At 52.2% G+C, this 23,174-nt stretch overlaps 1 protein-coding gene across 1 annotated transcript in view; it reads right to left on the minus strand.

The window, feature by feature from the left end:
• Nucleotides 1–22,575, minus strand: part of RASGEF1C (RasGEF domain family member 1C) — a 32,886-nt gene extending 10,311 nt beyond the window's left edge. Inside the window, exons 1-9 of the mRNA XM_045886297.2 lie at nt 22,396–22,575; nt 22,118–22,240; nt 20,796–20,933; nt 14,531–14,731; nt 13,271–13,345; nt 4,923–5,012; nt 3,264–3,366; nt 2,694–2,773; nt 2,516–2,611 (exon numbers count right to left, since the gene is read on the minus strand). Coding sequence (XP_045742253.1) covers nt 2,516–2,611; nt 2,694–2,773; nt 3,264–3,366; nt 4,923–5,012; nt 13,271–13,345; nt 14,531–14,731; nt 20,796–20,933; nt 22,118–22,240; nt 22,396–22,572 — 1,083 coding nt within the window. The 5' untranslated portion in view covers nt 22,573–22,575. The remainder of the gene's footprint in view (nt 1–2,515; nt 2,612–2,693; nt 2,774–3,263; nt 3,367–4,922; nt 5,013–13,270; nt 13,346–14,530; nt 14,732–20,795; nt 20,934–22,117; nt 22,241–22,395) is intronic.
• Between the last annotated feature and the right edge of the window lie 599 nt (nt 22,576–23,174).

Genomic DNA, 23,174 nt, shown 5'->3' on the forward strand with positions numbered 1-23,174 from the left:
TAAGGGCAGTGGGACTCTGTGGACAGAGACAGCTCCTCAGGGGCCCGGAGCAGGCTTCCTAGACACTGGGCACTGGGGCTGGTCCTCAGGGAGGTAGTGTTTTCCATGTCTGAGAACTTCTCACCATTTCTGCCTGTCCATGTGGGCCCAGGCTACCATCCCATCGGGCTTTAGCATCCTGGCTGGCAGGACTGTAACCCACTGCCCTTGCTTTCTGGAGCTAGCAGTTCCATCTGGGGGTCATCCGAAGAAGCCAGTGTGGAGTGGGCCCCATCACAGAGATGGGAGGAGAGGGGCAGGTGGGAAGAAAGCATAGAATGCCATGACCACTGGAGCCTCTTGGCCTCCAAATTTCAGCTGGGGCAGCCGGGAATTGCGAGAACATCTGCGAGCATCCTTCTTTTCCTTCCTTCCTTCCTTCCATCTTTCTATCCTTCTATCCACCCAACCATCCATCCTCCAGTCTCCCACTCATTGATGAAGCACCTCCTGTGGGCCCAGCTGATGGCCCATATCTCTTTGGAAGTTAGAGGAGAATGCAGTGAAATGAAATGAATGCACAGCTCCGTAAATCACTCACCTCTAGCCCCAGACCTAAACCACGGCATCCCCGCACCCCCGAGCTGGAAGGGCGCTCAGCGTGCAGGGACAGGGCAGCCCAGTCTGCCCCACGGCCACCTGGCCAGCACGGATGGAGGAAAAGCCAGTTGTCGCAGTTGACAGCTCAGCCCCAAAGCTGCAGTCAGCTCTGTATACTCCACCCCGCAGTCCCACTCCTGGGCCACAGGTCAGTAGCTCTGTGATTGCTGCCCAGCACCTGCACCCCAGGAACGGGAGGCAGCCCGGTGGTGTGCCGGAGAGGCTACGTCTGATTCCTGGCCCTGCTGCCTACTTGCTGTGTGACGGGACAGTGAGATTCCTCTCTGAGACTCTGTCTTCTCATCCGGGAAATGGCCCTGCTAGACTCCATGAGTCGTTGTCAGAATTAAACGGGGCCGGGGACAGAGTCAAGTGGCCCTTGGGTAGCAGGTGCTCAAAAGGCCAGGTTGCTGTCCCTGCCACTCTGGCTTTCCAGCTTCCTGGCTTCCGGGGGGACAGGCAAGCCTGCCCTGGATTTTGAGGTCTTGCCTCTCTGAATGCTGCTCCCCGGCGGAACCCACCTCAGGCCCAGAGTTGCCGAGGGGCTCACAGCCCGACCAGGAAAGGCCAGCTGCAGAGCATGTGGCCAGCAGTGCGGCCAGGCTCTGTGTGCAGTCCCCCTGTCGGGCGGGGCGTGCAGGGCTGGAAGGCCTCCCGGGGAGCACAAGTGTGCCTGTCTTGGTCTGCTCCCCAAGCCGAACTAACCCCTGGTGCCCGTCCTGTCCAATTTCGAGTGACTTTGAATTTCAAGAAAAGCAGCTTGTTCTGCGACCCCGCGGGCTGGAAACGGACCTGCGCAAACCATGGCAGAGAACTAATTCCACCAATATCCCTGCCCAGAGACCAGGCGGACAGGGCATGGCAAGCCTCGGTGGTTTCTTCCCATGGAGATGACCACTCTAATTGCCAGGCTGGTGACAGGTCCTAAGTCAGAGGCTTGCTGCAATCCCGAGGTGCAGTTTCTGGTGTGGGAGGCCACCAGGAGAATTTGGGAGACCAATACAATTGATCAGGGTCAGTGAAGGCACCCCCCTCCCCTAACCGCCATCCCCCCCCCGCCCCGCCGCAAATGTAGAAGAACAGAGCCTGTGAAAAGGCAGTTTTAGTGAGGGAGAAGCTTGGTTCACTCAGCGTCAAAAACGTGGCTGTGATCTGAGGCCCCATCAGTGAAGGTCTTGCATTTGGAGTAAGGTGGTGGAAGACCCTGTGCACTTAGAGACCATTTGATCTGAAACAATTTGATCTGACAAATCAAACTGTTCAGGGACCAAAGAGATCCAAGTGGGGAGGGGACTGGAGCCTGGGCTGTTGACTTTGGAAGCAGGAGGGAGCCTGGGGGGCACTAAAGGAACAGCCTGGGGGGGGTGGTAGGGAACTGGGTGGCTCAGGTAGTTGAGCGTCTGACTGGATTTTGGCTCAGGGCATGGTCTCAAGGTGGTGCGATCGAGCCCTACATTGGGCTCCGTGCTCAGCGAGGAGTTGGCTTGGGATTCTCTCTCCCTCTGTCCCGCCCCCTGCTTGCGTGCACTCTCTCAATAAATAAATAAATAAATAAAATCTTAAAAAAAAAAAAGAGGGAGCAGCCTTCCTCTGCACGGCCCTCCAGAGAGCCAGAGAGGACAACCCCAGCCCGATAAGGAAGCATTTCCTACCAGTGGGAGCTGCGTGAGTATGGGCTGATCTGTCCTGTGAGGTGGTGAGTTCCCCATTTTAGAGGCATGCAAGGAGCATGGCTGTCTATACAGATGCTGCAGAAGAGCAGGGGGCTGGACCAGGTGACCTTGGAGTCTGCATCCTGGCTCTCTGCTACAGCCCACCCGGGGCCAAGGTATGGAGTAGGGAGGAGCTCTGAAGGCCAGGCAAGCCTCTGACCTACCTTCTCACGGCTGCTGTGGGCGGTCAGGGAGCGGTGGGCTGCCCCCCGCAGGGCTGTCCTGTAGTTGCAGAAATTCCCTGTTGGGTCCATCTGGTGCTAGAAGGAGACAGGGAGGCATTTGGGCAGCTGCGTCCCAGGGTCGGCCAGGGCCAGCCGGCAGCCCAGCAGCCTTGCTCACCTCGAGGATGAAAAACTTGGCCGTCTTCACTTTGGCCCAGGTCTTCTTCAGCCTAGAGACGGGGCTCATGTTCATGCCGGCTGCAAGAGGAAGGGTCGAGCTGGGCGGGGGGTGGGGGGTGGGGGGGGCATCTCCGGGCCACACAGTCTGCTCACCCCCTCGGGCAGGAGGCCTGGGGGTGGCTGCCCCTGACCGAGGCTGAGCCCGCTGCAGACAGCTGGATGGTGGATGGGTGGGTGGGTGCTCGTGGACACTGTGTCCCAGGGAGCCTGGCAGCTGTGTGTGCAGGCCCCTGCCCCACTCCCCACCACACTGGCACCACACGGTGACCAGGGTCTGCTTTAGGTCCCCGCGCTCCCTGGATCTAGGGACACACGGCCAAGTCCTCACAAAGCCCCTCTGAGGAGGGTAAGCTTGCCTCAAAGGGGGCACCTCTCCAGGACCTCCGGGCCCAGCAGCACCCGCCCTGCTCTGAGGAGCACCCTGGCTCAGACCCCTCCCGCCGTGGGTGCCCATCCAGCCTCTCTGGGGGTGCTCCCAGCGACGCCTGGGGCCTGGCGGCCTACTCACAGATGATGGCCATCAGAGAGTTGAAGTTGCCAATGTTGAAGCATTCACGGGCCACGTCGATGAAGAACTCCACCACCTGGGCCCTCTGCTTCTTCTTGGCCGGCTGGGGACAGAGCACCTGAGCCTCAGTGGTGACACGTCCCCACCCCATCATGGGGCCAGTCCCTCATCAACATGCTCTCAGCCCCGTTCATGGCCGAGACGCTTGATGCTGGGGCAGGCTGCAGCCTGAGGGCTCAGGGTCTCAGCACGTCCTGGGCAGGCCCAGCAGAGCCCACCGCCCTGGAGGGCTCAGGTGGGGCCTGGCAGGACTTCATGGGGTGGAGGAGCCTCCTGCCGTGTTTAAGACACCAATGCGCCCTCCGGGTCCGGCTCCAGCACCCTCCACGGCTCCCTCGCCTGTCCCCCCGTGCACCACGCTCGATCTCCCCACGCTGGGGCCACACACTGACCCAGGCCCTGTCACTGGCGCAGCCCCTCCCTTGCTTTCTGTTGAATGACTGCATGACCTCATCCCCAGCTTATGGCCACGCGCTTGGGACTGTGACTTCTCCGAGGCTCCAAACAAACCATGTCATCCCCTGGGCTGTCCTGGACTGAGGCACTGCCCAGCCCCCGGAAGGGTTCAATCCAGCTTTGCCCAAGCAAAGCCCCCTCTGAGCTGCCAGGCCAGAGATGGAAATGCAGGAAACAGGTGGGGCCTCTGGAAGCCTTGCGCTCTTCCCATACAGATCTTGCTTGCTTACTTCTGCGCAGCAGTGGTCTTTACCAAGAAGCGTGAGACATGCTGCCCAAACCCCCTTGGGAAAGCTTCCCTCCTGAGGTCCTTCCTGTCCCTCCCGGGCAGCCTGCACAGTGACAGTGATGGCCGAGCAAGGAGGGGGACAGAGGCCAAGCATTCCACCCGCTGTGGGCCCTCAGCCAGAAGCGCTCCCGAGGCTGAGGCATCACAGACCAGCTTCTCCTTCTGAACGGCCCTGCCTTTGCCCCTTTCTCTCTTATCCCAATTTCTATCTCAGCATTTGCTCCCAGAGAGCTCCACCTGGCACCTGTGCCGCCTCCAATCTTTCCCCAACACAAATGGTCCCAGGGCTTCACCTGATGGTGGGAGGGGTGAGGAGCCTCCCCGCACTCCAAGGAAGAGAAGAGGGGAGACAGGGTCTGGCCCCGAGGGACCATGCCTTGGTGACACGTGCCTCTGGCCCAGCGTTGACAAGTCTTCCTGCTTTCCGGGAGAAGTTGGAGACCTGGGCTTTCCATGTATAATCTCCCAATGCTTAAAGGTTGGGTCATTTCTACTCTAAATCCAGAGAGAGCCAAGCACAGTGTGGCTGCAGGTCAGGGCACCCGAGGCCGACAGGCACAGATGGAGGGGACAGATCCACCTGGCCAAGCAGCAAACTGCCTCTCACACCTTCAGCAGGCAGTCTCTGATGCCCATGTCGGAGTCCAGTGGATCTGTGCCAGGCTCTACCCAGAGGGAAATGTCACTGCAGGCAAGCTGGGTGACACCTGCTGTCCCAGAGAGGTGCCCAGCTTGATCCTGGGCTTGCATACCGACAGGCTCAAGATACCTTTCTGGTTCCCTCCCAGGTTGGCTCTCCCCAACCCCTGCCACCTTTGGCTGTGCCGGGTCACGCTCCCCAGCTTTCTACCCACCATGCAGATCTCAGTCGCCACGAGGTAGCACAGTCTGTTGAACCATTTCACGTAAGCCTCCAGATTGTTAGTCTTGTCACTGAAACAAGGCTAGGAAAGACACAAGGACCACACTCAGTCTTTCTTTCAATAACTTTGGGAACATGAAGTCAGTTCATCGATCATTCTTATAGATCATCTGAAAAATGCTGAGACCTCAAAACCGTCCACAAATACCCATGATTTGATGTGTATCCTTCCAGTCTTTTTTCTATACATTCAAAGATATCATTTAATATGATATATATACGTAAGTACGTATGTATATACACACCCCCACACACAGTTGATTGTCATTATTTATAGATTCTATATTTGTGAATCTGTCTGCTTCCTCAAAATGCATTTGTAACCCCAAATCACTACTCATGTCTCTTTCACTGTCATTCATGGATCTGTGCAGAGTGGCAAAAAATCGGGAGTCACCCAAAGCGCCGGTATGTTCCCAGCTGAGGTTGAGCTAAGTGACAATGTGCCTTCCGTTTCAGCTCCCATACTGTGTGAACACCTGTCTTTTTTGGTGATCTACTCAGTGTGATGGTGAGTCCCCTGCTTAGACTGGCTCCAAGCACAGCGCTGTAGCTCCTAAGCACCCAAGGGCTGTGAAGTGCCCTAAGGAGAAATACGTGTTAGATAAGCTGCACCTAGACAGCAGTCATGTTTTTCCATATGAACCTTTTCATATGCCATAAAATATCCTTTGGAAATGTAATTTTTCAATTGAGGTAGAATATTCAACTGCATAAAATGCATGAGAGTTTAAAAGATTAAACTTAACTTAAATATCCATGTTGAAATGGCCAGTATGACCTTCAGTAAGTAGAGGGGAAGATGGAATGAGGGATCTATTAATCCAAAAGAAGTAAAGTAAGGAGGAGAAAAGACAGGGAAGGTGTGGGAAGACAAGCAAAGGATGCACAGAATCCACGTAAGTTGGTAATTACAACTGCTATAATTTTAAAACTCCGGCTACTTGCTATTTTCAAGAGACACACCCCAAACCCAAAGATATACATGAAAAAATTGAAAAATATGTGATATTCATCATATAGCTATACTAATATTAGACAAAATAGATTTTTAAAAAAGATTTTATTTATTTATTTGACAGAGAAAGAGAACACGAGAGAGGGAACACAAGCAGGGGGAGTGGGAGAGGGAGAAGCAGGCTTCCCGCTGAGCAGGGAGCCCGATGCGGGACTCAATCCCAGGACCCTGGGATCATGACCTGAGCCGAAGGCAGACGCTTAACGACTAAGCCACCCTAGCACCCTGACAAAATAGATGTTAAGGCAAAAAAAAAAAAAAAAAAAAAAAGACTCTAAGGCAAAAAGCATCAGAGGAGATTCAAAGGGAACCACATAATGATAAAAGGTTTGATTAATCGTGAATATGTCACAAATTTAAACTCGCTTGTGCCTAACAACATAGCTTCAAAATACAGAGGCAAAGAAAGTCAGAAAGGTAAACTCCTTTATAGGGAGAAATCAAATCTTACTGCCACAGTGGAAGATTTTAACATAAGGTCAGCAATTCATAGATTGTGGAGATTAAAAAAGCAGTATAAATATAAATCTGAGCAGCACAATTTACATAGTTGAATTAAAAGACAAGTATGGAAGCCTGCCTGCACTCAATCATATGAGAAGGTGTATTCTTTTCAAATAGTCAGAAATGTAAAAACACATTTTAAAATAATCTATGAGTCAAAGATGAAATCATCATGGAAATTATAATGAGAATACTGAAAAACAGAATTTTGAGGGTGCAAATAAAAAATATACTTAGAAAGAAATGAATAGTCTTTCATACTTTTATTAGGATGGTATATGTGCTGCCGAAGCAAGCACTATACTTTTATTAGGATGGAAGAAAGGATGAAAATGGGCTGAACATCCAACTTAAAAAATTAGAAAAAGAATAACAAAGAAAGAATCCAAAGAAAGCAGATGGAGGGAAATAATAAAGATTAAAGAAAAAAATGAAATAGTAAAGAAAGATGCAACATATAGAATCAACAAAGCCAGCTCTTTATTTAAAAAGACTAATAAAATTGATGAACGCTTAGCAAGATTGATGAAGAAACAGAGAAGTAAATACAAAGAATATTAGAGGTGAATATGAATATGAAAAAACTGAAAAGATAACTAGAGAGTATTGTGAATAACTTTGTGTCTATAAATGTGAAAACTTAAGAGGACTGAGTCAAATTTCTGGAAAAATATAAATTAAAAAGTACAGTAAAGAATAAATAGAAAGCCTAAATAGTCCTATAATTACCAAAACAAGGAAAATCTTGAATGGGCACATAAAAGTCTTCCCTAAAAGGAAATACCAGGCTCAGATGGTTTCACTGGCAAATTCTACCAATGGTCCAGGAACAGATAATTTGGTCATTCACACAGAACAGAGAACAGGGAGAGAGAAAACAAAGATGAGACAAGAACAGGGACAGAAAGGAAAATGACAAGTCAATCGCATGATTATAGTTACAGAAATCCTAAACAAAACGAGAGCAAACTGAGCCTAAGGATGTATGAAAAATATAAGGATCACGACCCAGTTTCATTTATCCCAGAAATGCAAGGTTGGCTTGACATTGAAAAAGAAAGAAACCGACGAATACAATAGCTCCCCCCTTATCTGTGGTTTGTTGTCCATCGTTTCAATTACCTGCCATCAACCATGGTCCAGAAGTAAGATGATCAGTAGTAGTCTAATGCTACATCACAGTGCCTATGTCCTTCACCTCACTTCATCTCATCCTGTAGGCATCTTATCATCACAGGGAGAAGGGTGAGTACAGTGTAATAAGATATTTTGAGAGAGAGAGGCCACATACACATAACTTTTATTAGAGTATATTGTTGTAATTGTTCTATTTGCTTATGAGTTATTGTTGTTAATCTCTTACCATGCCTGATTTATAAACTTTATCATAAGTATGTGTGTATAGGAAAAAATGTAGTATATACAGAGTTCAGTACCATCCATGGTTTCAGGCATCCGCTGGGGGGTTTGGGAACATATACCCCACGGATAAGGAGGGGGACTACTGTATAAATAATCACTTAACAGTTTAAAAGGGAAGAGAACATAAGGTTAATAGACCCAGAAAAAGTAGTCAATAAAATGCAACAACGATTTATGATAAGAACTCTCAGCAAAGTAGGACCAGGGGACTTCCTTGAGCTGATAATGGGCATCTAAAAAAAAAAAAAAATCGCATAGCAAACATCATACTCTACTATGACATCTTAAAAGCATTGTTTACAATCAGGACAAAAGAAGAATGCCTGCTAGCAACACTTCTATTTAACATTTTGCCAGAGGTGCTAGTTAGCACAATACGCAAGAAAAATAAATTCTATTGCTTAGACTTAGCAGGGTTATTCTGCAATAACTAGTAATCCCAACATTTCAGAGAATTAAAAAACAGGACCCATCTGTCATTCATGTCCATCTCATATCAGTGGAGGACTCTTTGTATGACTACCCTAGAAATAAAAAGAATAAGGACTGGAGGGGCGCCTGAGTGGCTCAGTCGGTTAAGCATCTGCCTTCAGCCCAGGTCACGATCCCGGAGTCCTGGGATCCAGCCCCGTATCAGGCTCCCTGCTCAGTGAAGTCTGCTTCTCCTTCTGCCCCTCACCCTGCTTGTGCTCTCTTACTTTCTCTCTCTGTCTCTCTCAAATAAATAAAATCTTTAAAAAAAAGAATAAGGATTGGAAAGGAAGGAGCAAAACTGTCATTATTCCCAGATGATGTAACTGTTTATGTGAAAAACACCAAAGAACACAGAGACACTATTAGAATTAAGAAGAATGTACAGTATCGCCAGATACAAAGTTGATATGCAAAAGTTAAAGACATTCCTTAAACTACACAAGCAGTTCAGAAATAAGTACAATAGAAGATGCCATAAATAATAGCAAAAATATGCATTCCGCACCCCCCCAAAAAAACATAAATGGAAAGGTTAGTAAATTTGACTAGGTTAAAAAATTTTTTTTTCCAACTAGGTTAAAATTAAAAACACCTTCTCATCCAAAGAATAATGAGAATGAAAAATCTAACTAAATCTGTAATATTTTTATGGAGATAGTTATAAAACATTAGAAAGGTATTATGAAGTAGATCTAAGTAAATGGCAGAACACACCATTTGTATGGGTTGGGGGACTCGGTATCATGAAGATGAAAATTCTTCCCAAATTGGTCCATATTTCATATATTCTAACAAAAATCCCAGTAGGGTTTTCACTGAATTTGCAAGGGTTATAAGATTTCAAATAGAAAAATAAAGGGCCAAGAATGGCCAAACCACTCCTGAAGAACAGGAGGGTTTGTTTCACCAGATAGGGAGAAAAAAACCCAAGTATACAACCATAATAATGAAGACGATGTATATTGACGCAGAGATAGGAAAATTGACCAGTGGACAGAACAGACATCTACACGTGTAGATCAAACCTGGCATATGACAGTGACGGAACTGTCAGGGCGTATAGGCAGGCAAGACAATATATAAATAGTGGTGCAGGAACACTTGCTATTTGTGTGGAAAACCATGAACATGGATCTCCACCTCAAGCCATAGCCACAAAGTGAATTTCAAATCCAAGGCTTAAATGTGAAGGAAAAAATATTAAAACTTCTCGAAGAAAACATCAGAGATTATCTTTATGACCTGGGTAGGGAGTAGGGAGGGATTTCTTACCTCCCCCCCCCCAAAAAAAAAACATAAAGGAAAAGGTTAATAAATTTGACTAGGTTAAAATATTTTTTTCCAACTAGGTTAAAATTAAAAACACCTTCTCATCCAAAGAATAATGAGAATGAAAAGCAAAAAAAAAAAAAAAAAAAAAAAGGAGAAAATTTGCAGTTCACCTGACAAAGGATAGTCATCTAGTACAAATGTTTTTTTAAAGCTTACCAAAAATCTCTTTAAAATCCTTAAGAAAAAGCCAAACCACCAATAGGAAACTGGGTGACAGGAATTTCATAGAAGAGAAAATAGGAATGTCCAAGACACATGAGAAGATGCTCCCTTGAACAGTTTGACAAACATTTGGAAGTCTGACGATTTCAAGTGTCACTTAGGATGCAGAGCAAGATTACTTTCTCGTGGGCAGCCTCACCAGCCCTGCCCCTGACACAGTCATTTCCCTCCTGGGTATATTGTAGAGTGACAGTTCTCCAAGGGCACAACGAGTTTCGTGTTCATACAACGTCATTGTCTTTTCATTGTGGTGACATTTGCACTAATGTGTGAAAGACCAGTGGGTGAAATTGCCCCCCCCTTAGTCCCAAACAAACAGAGTCACCAAACCATACTCGTGGTCATTGTGTTCTTCACTATCACACGTTCCTAGTCAAAGAAAAATGTGGAGTGTGACTTCAGCATGTCCTCGAGGAGGTGAAATATTCAATTTTATTGAACCTCAATCTTGGGATGCCTGGGTGGCTCAGTCCGTTAAGCATCTGCCTTCAGCTCAGGTCATGATCCCAGGGTCCTGGGATCGAGTCCTGTATCAGGCTCCTTGCTCAGCGGGAAGCCCGCTTCTCCCTCTGCCTCCGCCTGCCGCTCCCCCTGCTTGTGCTCTCTCTCTGGCAAATAAATGAAAAAAAATCTTAAAAAAAAAATAAATCTCAATCTTGTGCACATATCTTTTTGGTATTCTGTGGGATGGAACAGTACACAAAAGCATTTCTGGGGCATACAGAAGTCAGGTTTGAGGAAAAACATTAGTGTGACTTGTGAGCAGAACTGGCCACTTTTCTCATGGAACTCCATTTCTACTCGAAAGAAGAACTGACCAACTATGGTTTTTTCAGACTTCAGTAGTTGGTTGATATATTTTTTAAAGATTTTATTTATTTATATGAGAGAGGGAGTGAGCACGAACAGGGGGAGGGGCAGAAGGAGAGCTGAGCGCGGAGCCCGACATGGGGCTCAATCCCAGGATCCTGAGACCATGACCTGAGCTGAAGTCAGACGCTTAACTGACTGAGCCACTCAGGCACCCTAGTTGGTATTTTCTTGAAAATCAACAAAATGAGCCTGTCACTTCAAGGAAGTAATTGATAGTATTTGTTGTCACTGATAAAATTCAAGGTTTCAAGAGAGAATTGGGAACTTATAACACATGTATCCCCGTCTGTGACCTTGACAGTTTCCCAATATGCAAGGGCTTTTTTGCAAGGATGAGATCAGTAGTGATATTAGTGGGTGTGGTTTTAAAATATCGTATAATGAAATGCACCAACATTTGGAAGATCTGCCTGGTTCAGAGAACTCATATTTTCCAAATGACCAACGTATGATGTTATAAAATCACACATGGGCAAAAGATCCATTAAGATGCAAGGTGGACCAAAAGATTTAAATGCAACCGAGTACAGAAAGTCCACTGATAACATTTTCAGATTCCAAATTGCAACTAATCTTAAAAAACACTACCACCTGCTGAGTTTTAGCATAGTATCAAAGAAAAATATTCACTTATCTGAAAATAATGTAAAATACTCTTCCCTTTTCCAACTACATATTTGTGGGACGTTGGATTTTTCAACCCAAATACTGTATGTCAAGAGATTGAATGCAGAAGCAGATAAGAGAATCCAGCTGTCTTTTTGTTACACTGGTCATTAAAGAGATTTATAAAAATACAGTAAAGCAATATCACTCTTCCCAGTAATTTTTTTACTTTGGAAAATCTAGTTATATCCATAAAATATGTTACCGATGTGAACATGTGATATGTTATTATTGCCATTTTGAATAAATAAATATCTTTAAAAGTTATGGTTTTAATGGCTAATACGATGGATATTGGTAGATACGACCTACATAACCAAACGTTCTTTGGGGCCCTTGATGACTTTTAAGAGTATAAAGGGGTCTTAAGACCAAATCATTTGAGAACTGATGCCCTAGAAAAATATGCACCGATGTACCTGGAAACGTGTAAGAATGTTCATAGCAGCAGTATCTATAATAACAAGAGGCTGGAAACAACCACAAACGTTCATCTACCGTAGAGTGGGTGAAGAGAGGTCACGGGTCATCTGATGTCCTTCACAATAAAAAAGTAATTCTTGGAGATGGCCAAAAACCAAAACCAAACATAAGAACAACTTGCTGAGAGTGGCCAAGTCTCCTTGCCATTCCAAGCCCCACCCTCAAGCAGGGCTCCCAAGAGTACTCAGTATTCCTAGAGATTGTCTACACGCATGCATTGTGCAAACAGACAGGTATCACGCTCCCTCCTTTTGTTGTTACACAAATGGCCACATCCTCTTCATCACTGCTCTTCGCTCTAGATTTTTTTTTTCTCTCTCTATAATGGATCTGGGTGATTATTCTCTACTTCTAGCCACTCTTATTCTTTGTAATAGATGCATAGCATTCCATGTGTGGACGTACTGTAATTTGTAATTGAGTCCCTGTGAGTGATAAGGTAGGTTGCTTCCAGCCTTTGGCCATAATAGCCACAGTATATCCCAAATATCTCTATGCATACATCTTTGTGTACATAGGGTGTGTATATCCTTAGGATAAATTATTAGGCGGGTGAAGTTGAGGTCAAGGGTGTACATTTCAAGCGTTGATGCTATTGTGAACTGCACCCCCCCAAAGCCGCTGTGCCAATCCCCCCCGCACCAGCCATGTATGAAAGTGTGTCTTTCCCTACACACCCACGATGCTTTATCTTTGCTTATCTGAGAGGTGAAAATGCACTCATATTTAGTTGCTCTTATTTCATTACACCAGAGGGCAGAAGACAACAATGTTTCTAGTTCTGATTCGAATTGCACCCGGCTGATAAGCACCAGACATCCTACTGGTTGGGCTCTGACAGAAGAGGGACAAACCCGAAATCCCGTGCGTGGACGCGGTCCACAGTCCGTGGCCGGGGGCCACCGCACCAGTTAAGGGAAGAGCGCCCTTAGCTTTCCTGGGCGGCGCGCAGTAACGCGCGCGCTACCCCAGGTGGCCGCTGGAGGGCACCAGCGCCCACCGAAACGCGCTGGGAGAGCCTTGGGGGTTTGGAGAGCGCCTGGGGCGCGCTCCACTCTCCTTCGCACCCCGGGCCTCGGTTCCACGCCCACCCCCGCCCTCCGCCCTCGCTGGGTGGGTGACCGGCCGGCTTCCCCAGGACTCGGGGCTGTTGGGCTGGAGGGGCACGGGTGGAGTGGACGCAGCCCCTGAAAGCCCATCTGCTCTGCTCCGGGCACCTCCGAATTCCCCAGACCGGCCAGTGGGCGGGGGTCGCTGGTGGGACAGCCTGTCCAAGGGCCTTCTACCTTTGTGCTGGCCAAAGGGTCCTTGTTCACAAAAGCCTGGACAAACTCTTCAGGCCCGATGTGCCGCAGCCGTTCCTGCACCAGAAGGGAGAAGAGGAGTTGGGAAAGGGGGCAGGTGCGGGGAGGGGGGGTGCCCACCCCGGGCCTGGCATGGTGCTCCTGCGGGTTCCCTACCTCTCAGCCCACCCCAGGACGGTCTCTGGACACCTGCCCTTCGCACTAGGGTGAGAACACCATTTCTACTCGAAAGAAGGACTGACCAACTATGGTTTTTTCAGACTTCAGTAGTTGGTTGATATATTTTTTAAAGATTTTATTTATTTATATGAGAGAGGGAGCTCCCCCATTCTGGGTTGTCACAGAGCCTGAAACCATCCTGAAGGAGGCACCCCTCTTTTCCCATGCCCAGGGACTGCCGAAGTTCATGGGGGCAGGAGGCAAGGTCCCCACAGGGCGTGCTTGGGAGGGGTTATACCCAGGAAACGAGGCTCAAAACTGGGCCATTGAAATGACCTGCTCCCTCCCGGGGAGGTATGGGTCAGAATCAAATTCTGGCTCTGTTCTTTCTGGTGACTTCAGGCAAGTCTCTTAGCCTCTCTGGACCTTAGTTTCCTCATTGGTGCAGAGGGGATCAAAATAGCACCTCCCTGGCCGGGTGAGGGAAGATGGAATGAGATGGTGCACGTTAAGTTCTGAGGATAATGCCAGAAAGTAAGGGAGCCATAAATGGGGGAGGGTTTAAAAGAGAAGAAACCTGCTCCCTACCTCCCCTCTCTCTGGGGCAGGCCCCTTGGCCCCTCTGCATCTACAAGGAACCCAACCTGTGGAGGCTAGGCTGGGATGTCCCCTTCACACGCAGGAAGGCCTACCTGCACTTCTCTGGAAGGCTGTGGTGGGTGCAGTGTGTCTGTGAGTCCTGGATGGGGAAACTGAGGCCCTGGTAGGGAAGGCACTAGTGGGGGGAAGCGCACACGGCAGGTGGTGCCAGAGCCAGCATTTGAACCCAGTTCCTCCGTCCCAGGCCCAGACTCTCAGGGAGGCCAAGGGTCCAAGCCGGGCAGGCCTAGCATGTCCAGCCCTCCCGCTGGAATGGCGAGAGACTGTTCCAGAGCCAGGGCGTCCTGGAGGTGCCCGGCTGGCCCTGCTGGGACAGGCTCGAGCCCTGGGTGATGCGGACACAAGGCGAGGGGCCGGGGATGGCCGGTTCTCAGTTGTTCCCCGGCTCTGGGTCTGGCTAGGGGATGGCACAGGCCTGCTCACCAGCTCCACGTGGGTCAGCTGCTGGGCCAGAGTGTAGGGGTCACTGCAGACGCCGAGGAGCTCCCGGTGGATGGAGGCCGGCGGCTTGGTCCTGTAGGAGATGGGCTTGTCGGCACCCAGCAGGCCTTCCGGGCCCTGGCCCTGAGCGGCCAGCTTCTGGTGCAGAGCCTGCAGGACCTGGTGCATCCTCTTTCGGTATGCCTGGAGGGGCGGAAAGAGAGGAGTGCATGCCTGAGCATGTCTAGCATCTGAGGCTCTGGGCCGGCCGGGATGCGAGCGATGGCGAGCGGTGCCCGGCCCTGTCCCCACCCTGGGCACGTGGACAGAAGTGTCTCACCGCGCAGCTCGGACAGATGCGTGCTTGCTTTGGGCTGCCCTGGATGGGGTGCAGGGAAGAGAGGCCATGATGCCCCCCCGCCCCCGAGGTGATTCAGGCCCCACAAGCTGAGGAGCTGGCTCCGGAGCAGGGGCGGGTGTCTGGGGCCTGGCGTCCAGGCAGCGATGAGCCCTCAGGCAGGCGGGTGGGGTGCCCTGCGGCCCCAGGGGCCTGGGAGGATGGCGGGTGGTCAGTAGTCAGATAGAAGATGTGTGCTCTCTTCACGCTGCTTTGAAACACAGAGATCCAGCAGCATTTTGCAGGTGGGGCATCTGGCTAGCTGGGCCGAGTGTGCATGGGGGCTTCACACTTCCTTAAGTCTGACAGGGCTCCTGGGGGCCGTGGGTGCCCAGAGCTCTGGTGACCGAGTCGGCATCCACCTGCTGCTCACGGAAGTGCTACTCTCTCAAGTGGCCACGGGCAGAGCCTTCAGGACACGGGAATCAGGACAGGAGACTGCTAATCCTACCCAAACCCGAACCCTAGCTCCTGCTCCCAGAGCCGTGGGGGCCAGGCCCACTGCTGAGCGGGACGGTATGTGGGTAAACTGAGGTCCAACTCTTCTGTCCATTGCCTGCAGAAGGAACAGCCCCTCTCAGCTCTGTGGGGTCCAAGAGTGTGGTCGGCACGCTGCCGGTCAGGTCTTCACTTGCGTGCTGCGAAACTAGGGAGCTGGGTGCATCCTGTGAGCCCCGACACCTGCACCAGCCCCCCTGCCGTCTCTCCTCACTCAGCCTGTCAGGAAAGCCCGCGGCCGTGTCTCAGGCTGGGTCTGTCTCCGGTTCCTCCTGCCTCGGGCTCTTGGCAGGCTCGTCTGCACCGTCCTTCCATGCTGGAGATCCGCCCCCCATCTCCTCTGGCTCCCCCTTCCCCTTCAGTCTGTCCCTTGGCCCTGGGTAAGCTGGGTCATGTCCAGAGTGTTACTCAGTGTCTGTGTGGACAACATCCATCTTACACATACAGCTTCTTCTCGGATCTGCGGAGCCACATGGCCAAGGGGCCACCTCGACCCAATGTGTGCGAGTGGCCGTCTCGCCCCCCTTGCCCAGAGCTGCCTCCTCTGTCCGCATCCCTGTCTCAGCCCCCGGAGCACCTGTGTCCTGCTCACAGGCCTGCGGCCATCCTCAAGCCCCCCTCTCCCGCACACCCCTCCTGGCCGTCACCGATCCTCCTCATTTCGCTTTCTGCGATTTCCATGCTTTGTCTCTGTGGTGCAGGTCCTCGGAGGGCCCCCCTGCATCCACGCCGGCCTCTCTGCACTCCACTCTGCAGCCAGAGTGGTCTGTTGAAAATGCACATCTGACCTCTGCATCCCCAGTGCCTCTGCAAAGACAGAAGCCCCGCGGGGCTTGGGGGTCCTGAGGTCAGCTCTCGCTACACTCGATGGCCTCCACATGGCCCCTGTCCCCCTCTTTCATCCCTTTGGCCCCTTCCCCGCCCCTCACCCCGAGACCCTGGGAGGGCCTGCTCTCTCCTGCACGTTCTTCTCACGCTTGTGACCTCAGAGCACCGGGCTTCCTTCACACCCTTGGCCAAGCCTCGATCGGGGGATTGTGTACCTCCTCTCTCTGCACTACCAGCTCCACGAAGATTACAGCATGAAGGACTCGGGAGGGGCTCACACACATGTGCCGACTGGAGGAACATGGCCTTCACCTGCTTCTAGCTGCTGGTCAGCCTCGCCGGCGTAGACTGTGGAGCCCTCCTGAAGCCAAGGCCTCAGCGTGTCTGTGCCTAGAGTTTGACAGAACCACGGGCTTACGCTATTTTAAAAATATGCAGATGATTTCTCAAGACTTGTTTCTACTGAACCAATATATTCACTCCCAATGATGATCCTTTTCTGCTTGCTAATTCCTTTAGAATTCACCCGGCGGTGTTAACCTCAAGTTCATCTGCTGGTTCTTTCCTGAATCTTCTGCACCCCTCTGAATAGGGGGATGGCGTGTGCTGGTTCTTCTCTCATGATTCCTACACCCTTGTGGATAGAGGCTGGGAGCTCTAGGTACGTCTGAGCAGACCCAGAGACCCAGCTCTGAGAATGCTGAGGCTGTCCCTTGTCCCTGTCAGGAAGGCACGTTCCACGCACGGAGAGCTCCACCCCTCATAGCCTGCCCGATGCCATCCATTTCCACGGAGCCACCTGACGTGTACATGGACCTGGGTTTCAAGTACAGAGGTCGTTCAAAGGCTCTCCAGGAGCCTCCTGGCCATTCATGGTTAGAACTCATCTCTGACTGGACAGTCGTGGGCCTCTGTTCTTCGGAATTCTTGAAAATCCCACCTGAGCCAAGCCCAGGGTGACTTGCAGTGGGCTCAGCCCACCCTGCGGAGGCAGGAGCTCTGCACCTGCCACCAGTTTTTTCTCTGTGTTAGCTTTCCACTCCCTGCGCCCTTGGGCGGGGGGCTGGGGGGAGCCTCCGAGGGCAGCAGTGTGAGCCCAGCAGGTCGTCATGGGAATGGGAAGGCAAGGCCATCCCCGGGAGGGCCCGTGGTATCAGCTTCCTCTGCAGCCGCCCTGGGTGGGTGTGGGCAGGGCACATGGGTCCTCCTGTCCTGTCTCCTTTACTGGAGCTGTGGCCTCTGGGCCTCTCCTGGCTTCCCCCTCAGCCTCAGCACTGGCTTCCCTGAGCCAAAACTGCTGAGTCTAGCCTGCGGGTAGCCCCTCGCAGGCAGGGTGCCCAGGCTAGCACGGAGTGGCCCCAAACAAGTATCCTGATGCAGTGGCCATGTTCAGTCATGGAGAAGGGCCTTTCCAGCTCCTCTCTGGCCTTTTGTTCCCAGATGCTGAGAGGTGGCAGGCAGTGCAGGGAGATCATGAGGGTTCAGGGGAGGGAACAGCACGTAAGAGGAGGTGTCACCTTTCACGGCCCTCTGATGGGGAAGCCCCTTGGCCCTGGCCCTGTGCTGTTTCCTCTTCTTCCCTGAGCCCCACTGTTATCTCACAGCCCTTATCACCCTCCCTCTTTATAGACAGACATTGAGGGCTCAGAGAGGTTAAGGAACTGGCCCAAAGACACACAGCTCTGAGAATGCTCGTGTTCATTTCACTGACTTGGGCACCGCACTTTACATCATTTGATCTGGTCCCTGTGTGAGAAACCTGTTACAGGAAAATGCTGAAATACTCTTGGAGCTAAACATATAATGGTTAAAAATAATTTGGAGGGAGGGGGAAATGGGTGGAGGGAGAGAAGAAGTGAATTTGGCAAAATGTTGATAATTGTTGAGCCTAGGTGGTGAATACATGGGAGCTCAGGGTTGTTATTCTCTGTTTTTGTGTATGCTTGAAATGTTCCACAATAAAAACTCCATACAAGTTAAAAATAAGCCCCACATCCCCTGAATTTTGGAAATAATTCGTTCCCCGTCACAGCTCACGAAGTGCCGAAATAAGAACACACGTGACTTTAGGAACTCTCCACTGCAAATTTGTGTGGTGGGTGATGATTATCCTGTTTTGCTGATAAAGAGACTGAAGCTCAGAGAGGTGAAGCACCTTGTCTGAGGTCACACAGCTGTGGTTTCTGAGCTGGGGTCTGAGTGGGCTCAGGCAGTCTGATCCAGACCCCGTGCTCTGAGTCCTACCGTGGCCCTGCCTGATCAGACAGGTCACTGGCTCCTTTCTGGGCCGAGCCCTTGTGCTCTGTGCTGGGAAGGGAGCAACCCACGGTCCACCTGCAGCCTCCAGGGGAGGGGCGGCAGCACCCAGAGGACATGCCCTTTGGGGCGGTTGCTCTCTGGGCAAGGGCAACTCTGGGTCTCAAAGACACAAGAAAGCACCCCCGTTTCAGCCCACACCGCTCAGCACACCTAACTGGATCCCAAGGCAAGGAATGAGAATGTCTCAGGTGAATTATGTCTGCCCCGAAAACCTACACCTGGTGGATGGCTGCTCTCGACAGCCATTCCTAGGCCTCACTCATTTCTCATCCACGGGGTGGTTAGAAAAGATTTCCCAGCACAGTCCTGGTAGCAGGCCTGACAGCTTCTCAGGGGAGAAGGCCCTACTTCCCTAGGAAGCCAGCCCAGGACTTACACCCATCCCCCCACTGCAGCTGGAAGGACAGGGTCTGCCTTGGAAATGGCTCCACCAATGGCAGAGGCAGGCCTGACAAGGGTGGATGATTCTGTCTTGTCAGTGGTTCAGATCTTATTCTGCTAAAGACCTCCTGGGAACAGGGGGCTGAAGCAGAAGACTGGACTCTCATCCCCCTGCATACCTCCATTCCATCCATCCATCCATCCATCCATCCATCCACTCATCCATTCACCCACTCATCTACCCATCCATCCATCCATCCATCCATCCATCCATCCATCCATCCACTCATCCATTCACCCACTCATCTACCCATCCATCCATCCATCCATCCATCCATCCATCCATTCACCTACCCATCCATCCATTCACCCATCCATCTATCCACCTATCCATCCACTTACATATCTACCCATCCATCTACCCATCCATCCATCCTTATTCATCCATCCACCTATCCATCCATCTGTCCATCCTTATTCACCCATCCTCCCACCCACCCACCCACCCATCTATCTATCCACTCATCCATCCATCCACCCATCCATTCTTACTCACCCATCTACTCACCCACCCACCCATTCATCCATCCATCCATTCATCCATATTCATCCATCCACCTACCCACCCTCATATCCTCCCATCCATCCATCTATCCACCCCCCAACCTACCCATCAATCTGTCCACATTCACTCACACTAAAAATCCGTCTGCGTATCAGAATATCCAACATCTATCTTCCCCCCTCCACCCATCCATCAAGGTAGCCAACTATCTAACCATCAAGCCAGCCAGAATCTCCCTCCCAGCTTGTACCCACCCCTCCTGACTCATCCAATCATTGAGCCTTCTATGACCCCACTTCCTGCTGCATCCTAAGCCAAGTGTCAGGATCCCCAGATGGATTAGGAGATGCAGAGGAGGAGGGGGAGGAGGAGGAGGAGATGACTCTCATCTCACCGAGCCCTCAGAGTGGCTAAGTCACTTGTCTGCTATGTGATGCGGCCCACAGGCAAGGTCTCCCTCTCTGCTTTATGGCTCCCTACTGCCCATCCTGCCTTGGTGGTTTTCCTTGGTTTCACAAGCACGGGGCTCTGCCATGTCCAGACCCACTTCTCGGCACATGACTAGCTACCAGCTTGCCACATGCAGTCTCCTCCCAGGGCAACTGACCCGCATTCCCCCCAGTGTTCTTTCCTAGGGAAAGCAGCTGCATGCTGGCCACAGAATCACTCTGGAGATTCCGATAAGCCTGCCCCTTCTAAGTGTACCAGGAGACTTCCATCCCCTTTGCAGGGTCCTTCTCTGTATTCTGACCCTAATCCTGAGAGGTGGGGATTTCTGTCCCCCTTTTACCTTTAAGTGTCTTCCCCAGAATAATGCAGCTGGGATAACAGGGCAGGGTGTGGGGTGCCTGATGCCCACCCCACTGGCTGCCTTCCAAGCCACAAGGGCTGCATTTACCTTGGGATGTGGTTTTAGCCACAGGGGGGCCCTCTTTCCTCCTCTGCCCCAACCAGGGCCCTCCAGGCCAGCCTAATGGGTCACTGACCACGGGCCTGGTCGCAAGAGACCGTGAGGGGGTCTTTCCTCGCCTGCCATCTGATGCCGTGTATGAGCGCAGGACAGGAGAGAGGTCAAGAGACCGGACCTGGAACCAGAGGCCTGGTTTCCCTGACAGCTCTGCAGGGCCTGATTCCCTGATGGGGCAGAAAGGGGCTGATTTGAGAGGGGCTGCAGTGTACAGATGGCGGGATGAGGGCCCTGAGGTTGGCCCCAGGAACAGGCTCAGGTCCCCGGTGTAGGCGTGCAGACAGGGCGTAGGACTTGCGTTCGGCTTGCCTACCTCGTCACAGGGGGCAATGCGGCCCATCACGTCCTTCAGGTGCCCAATGGTCGACTCCTCCTGGAAGTCCCGCGGGAATGTCTCCGTCCATTCGGCCAACAACTGGAGCAGTTTGGGGCCAAACTTCCGGACCCGGGCCTGCAAGGCAAGCCAAGGAGCGTCTGCACGAGGTGAAGGGGCCCCATCAGCCGCCGCATCAGCCACGCACTGCGCATGCTCTGCTGGGGTCGGGCTACCCCGGCAGCGCCCCTGGTGGCCGAGGGAGGTGTGCCTGGTGCCTTCTCTGTGTCAGGTGATAGGGCTGGGGGCTGACCACAGGGGAACAGAGGGGGACAGACACACGTGTGGCGCAGGATCCTCTGTTGTTCTTGCCTGCTGGGCATCCTACCTCCCTCTCTGCGGTGATAACATCTCAGTTTGCTTTGGGAGTTTCCGTCTCCCTCATTCCCCGCCCTTGGGGTTCAGAGGCAGTTCACCTCGCCTCAGGCCCCCTGGCAGGGGTCCAGATCAGTGCTGGCCAATGAGAACGTCGTACAGCCCCATCATGCACACTGATTGGCTCACAGGTGGGCCTGTCGCCTAAGCTAAGCCAATGAGGTCGGCACTTTCCTTGGGACCTATTTAGAGCGCGGCTTGCTGTTTCCACTGGAAGTGGGAAGAGTAGATGGCGAGCCTGGAGCGGCAGAGGCCACCTGTCACTGGGCAGGGAGACCCTGGCCGAGTGAGGGTGGGGCTGGCCCCGAGGAGAACGGAGCAGAGGGTCGGAGGGAGAAAGAACACGTTTCCATGGGGGTCATTGGAGCCCCAGGAGCCAGTGGTACTTGAGACCTCGCAGTTGCATGAGCCAGCGAAGTCCCTTTGTCTTAGGCCAGCTGTAGTTGGGCTTCTTTCAGGATAGCGCCAGAGCCCGAAGGACACACCTATAAACAGTCACAGCCGCGGGATCTGGCCGGGGACGGAGGAAGGCTGAGCCATCAGCAGACCGCACAGGGGGAGGATGGCACGGAGTGTGCTGAAGGCAGAAAGCCCAGCAGATGCCGCAGGGCCATCCCAGGTGGCAAGGGTCCTGCTGATGGGGCTCTGGGGGCCCGGGTCTGGGCATGCTGTGAACTCAGGGCCTCCCGCAGGACAGTGGGAAACAGCACCTGGTTGAAGGGTCCCAACTCTGTCCCTTCTAGCTCTGGGCCTCAGACGAGTCAGGAAGCCCCTGTGGGCTCCGGCTCAGGAGCATGGGGGACAGTGACCGCCACTCCAAGAGGTCAACGCGTGAGGGCACGTCAGGGGAGTGCCTGATACCGGGAGGCCCCCGCCCTGGCCCTCACCTTGTCCAGCACAGGCTGGTCCAGTTGCTGTTGCTCAATGCACAGGTGGCAGACGCGGGCCAGGAGCTCCCGGGGCTCGATGAAGAGGCGGGCGCTCAGGAGGAAGGTGAAGATGTAGGCTTTCTGGGGGGACACAGAGAAAGGCAGCATGTGCTCACAAAGGCATGGCAGGGCTGTGCCCCAGGTCCGAGACCAGCCCCAGCCCTAGGGTCTCCCCCTTGCGTGGCAGAAGAGAGCCCGCTCTGATGCCCCTCCTCCCCACTGCGTGGGTCACCCACCTCGGGGTAGTAGTCAGTCGTGGGCACCAGGTGCTGGATCAGGGTGTCCAGGGAGGCTGACGAGGGAGCCCCATCCAGGAGGGGCTGCCTGGCCTGCTCGCCATCCGTGGGCTCAGTGGGGGGTGGGCCAGGGCTGCCAGGGGTGACCATGTCGGAGGCGCTCAGTGTCCGGGGCATGCCTGTCTGCAGTAAAAGGAGGAGTTGAGGCACACCTGGGCTGGGGCCCTTCGGTCCCCTGGGCGCCTGGCTGGGTGGGCCCTGCCTCGTCCAGGCACTTTGGTGCCCATCACTTCCTGGCAGGGCTGCCAGGGATCCCTACCCCCCAGCACGGCATCCCTCAGGAACCAACCCTCCCCCACTCTTGGTCCAAGCCACTTAGGGACTGACTCTTTCCGCTCCTACCCCCAGGCAAGGTTGTTTTTGACAGGGCTTAGACCGCAATTTGCATATTGCCTCTGCCCGTGGCCACAAAGACTTTTATTTATTTATTATTTATTATTATTATTATTATTTTTTAAAGATTTTATTTATTTGACAGAGAGAGATACAGCGAGAGGAGGAACACAAGCAGGGGGAGCGGGAGAGGGAGAGCAGGCCTCCCGCAGAGCAAGGAGCCCGATGCGGGGCTCGATCCCAGGACCCCGGGACCATGACCTGAGCCGAAGGCAGACGCTTAACGACTGAGCCACCCAGGCGCCCCGGCCACAAAGACTTTTAGTTCAGGAATGGGCCTGATCCAAACTGGAGGGCTCAGGTGGGATCCCAGAACATCTGCGGCG

This window comes from Mirounga angustirostris, unplaced genomic scaffold (genome assembly GCF_029215605.1).
Source record: "Mirounga angustirostris isolate CCGP_5_RB_7025 unplaced genomic scaffold, mMirAng1.0.hap1 SCAF_7, whole genome shotgun sequence".
In the NCBI taxonomy this organism is placed as follows: domain Eukaryota; kingdom Metazoa; phylum Chordata; class Mammalia; order Carnivora; family Phocidae; genus Mirounga; species Mirounga angustirostris.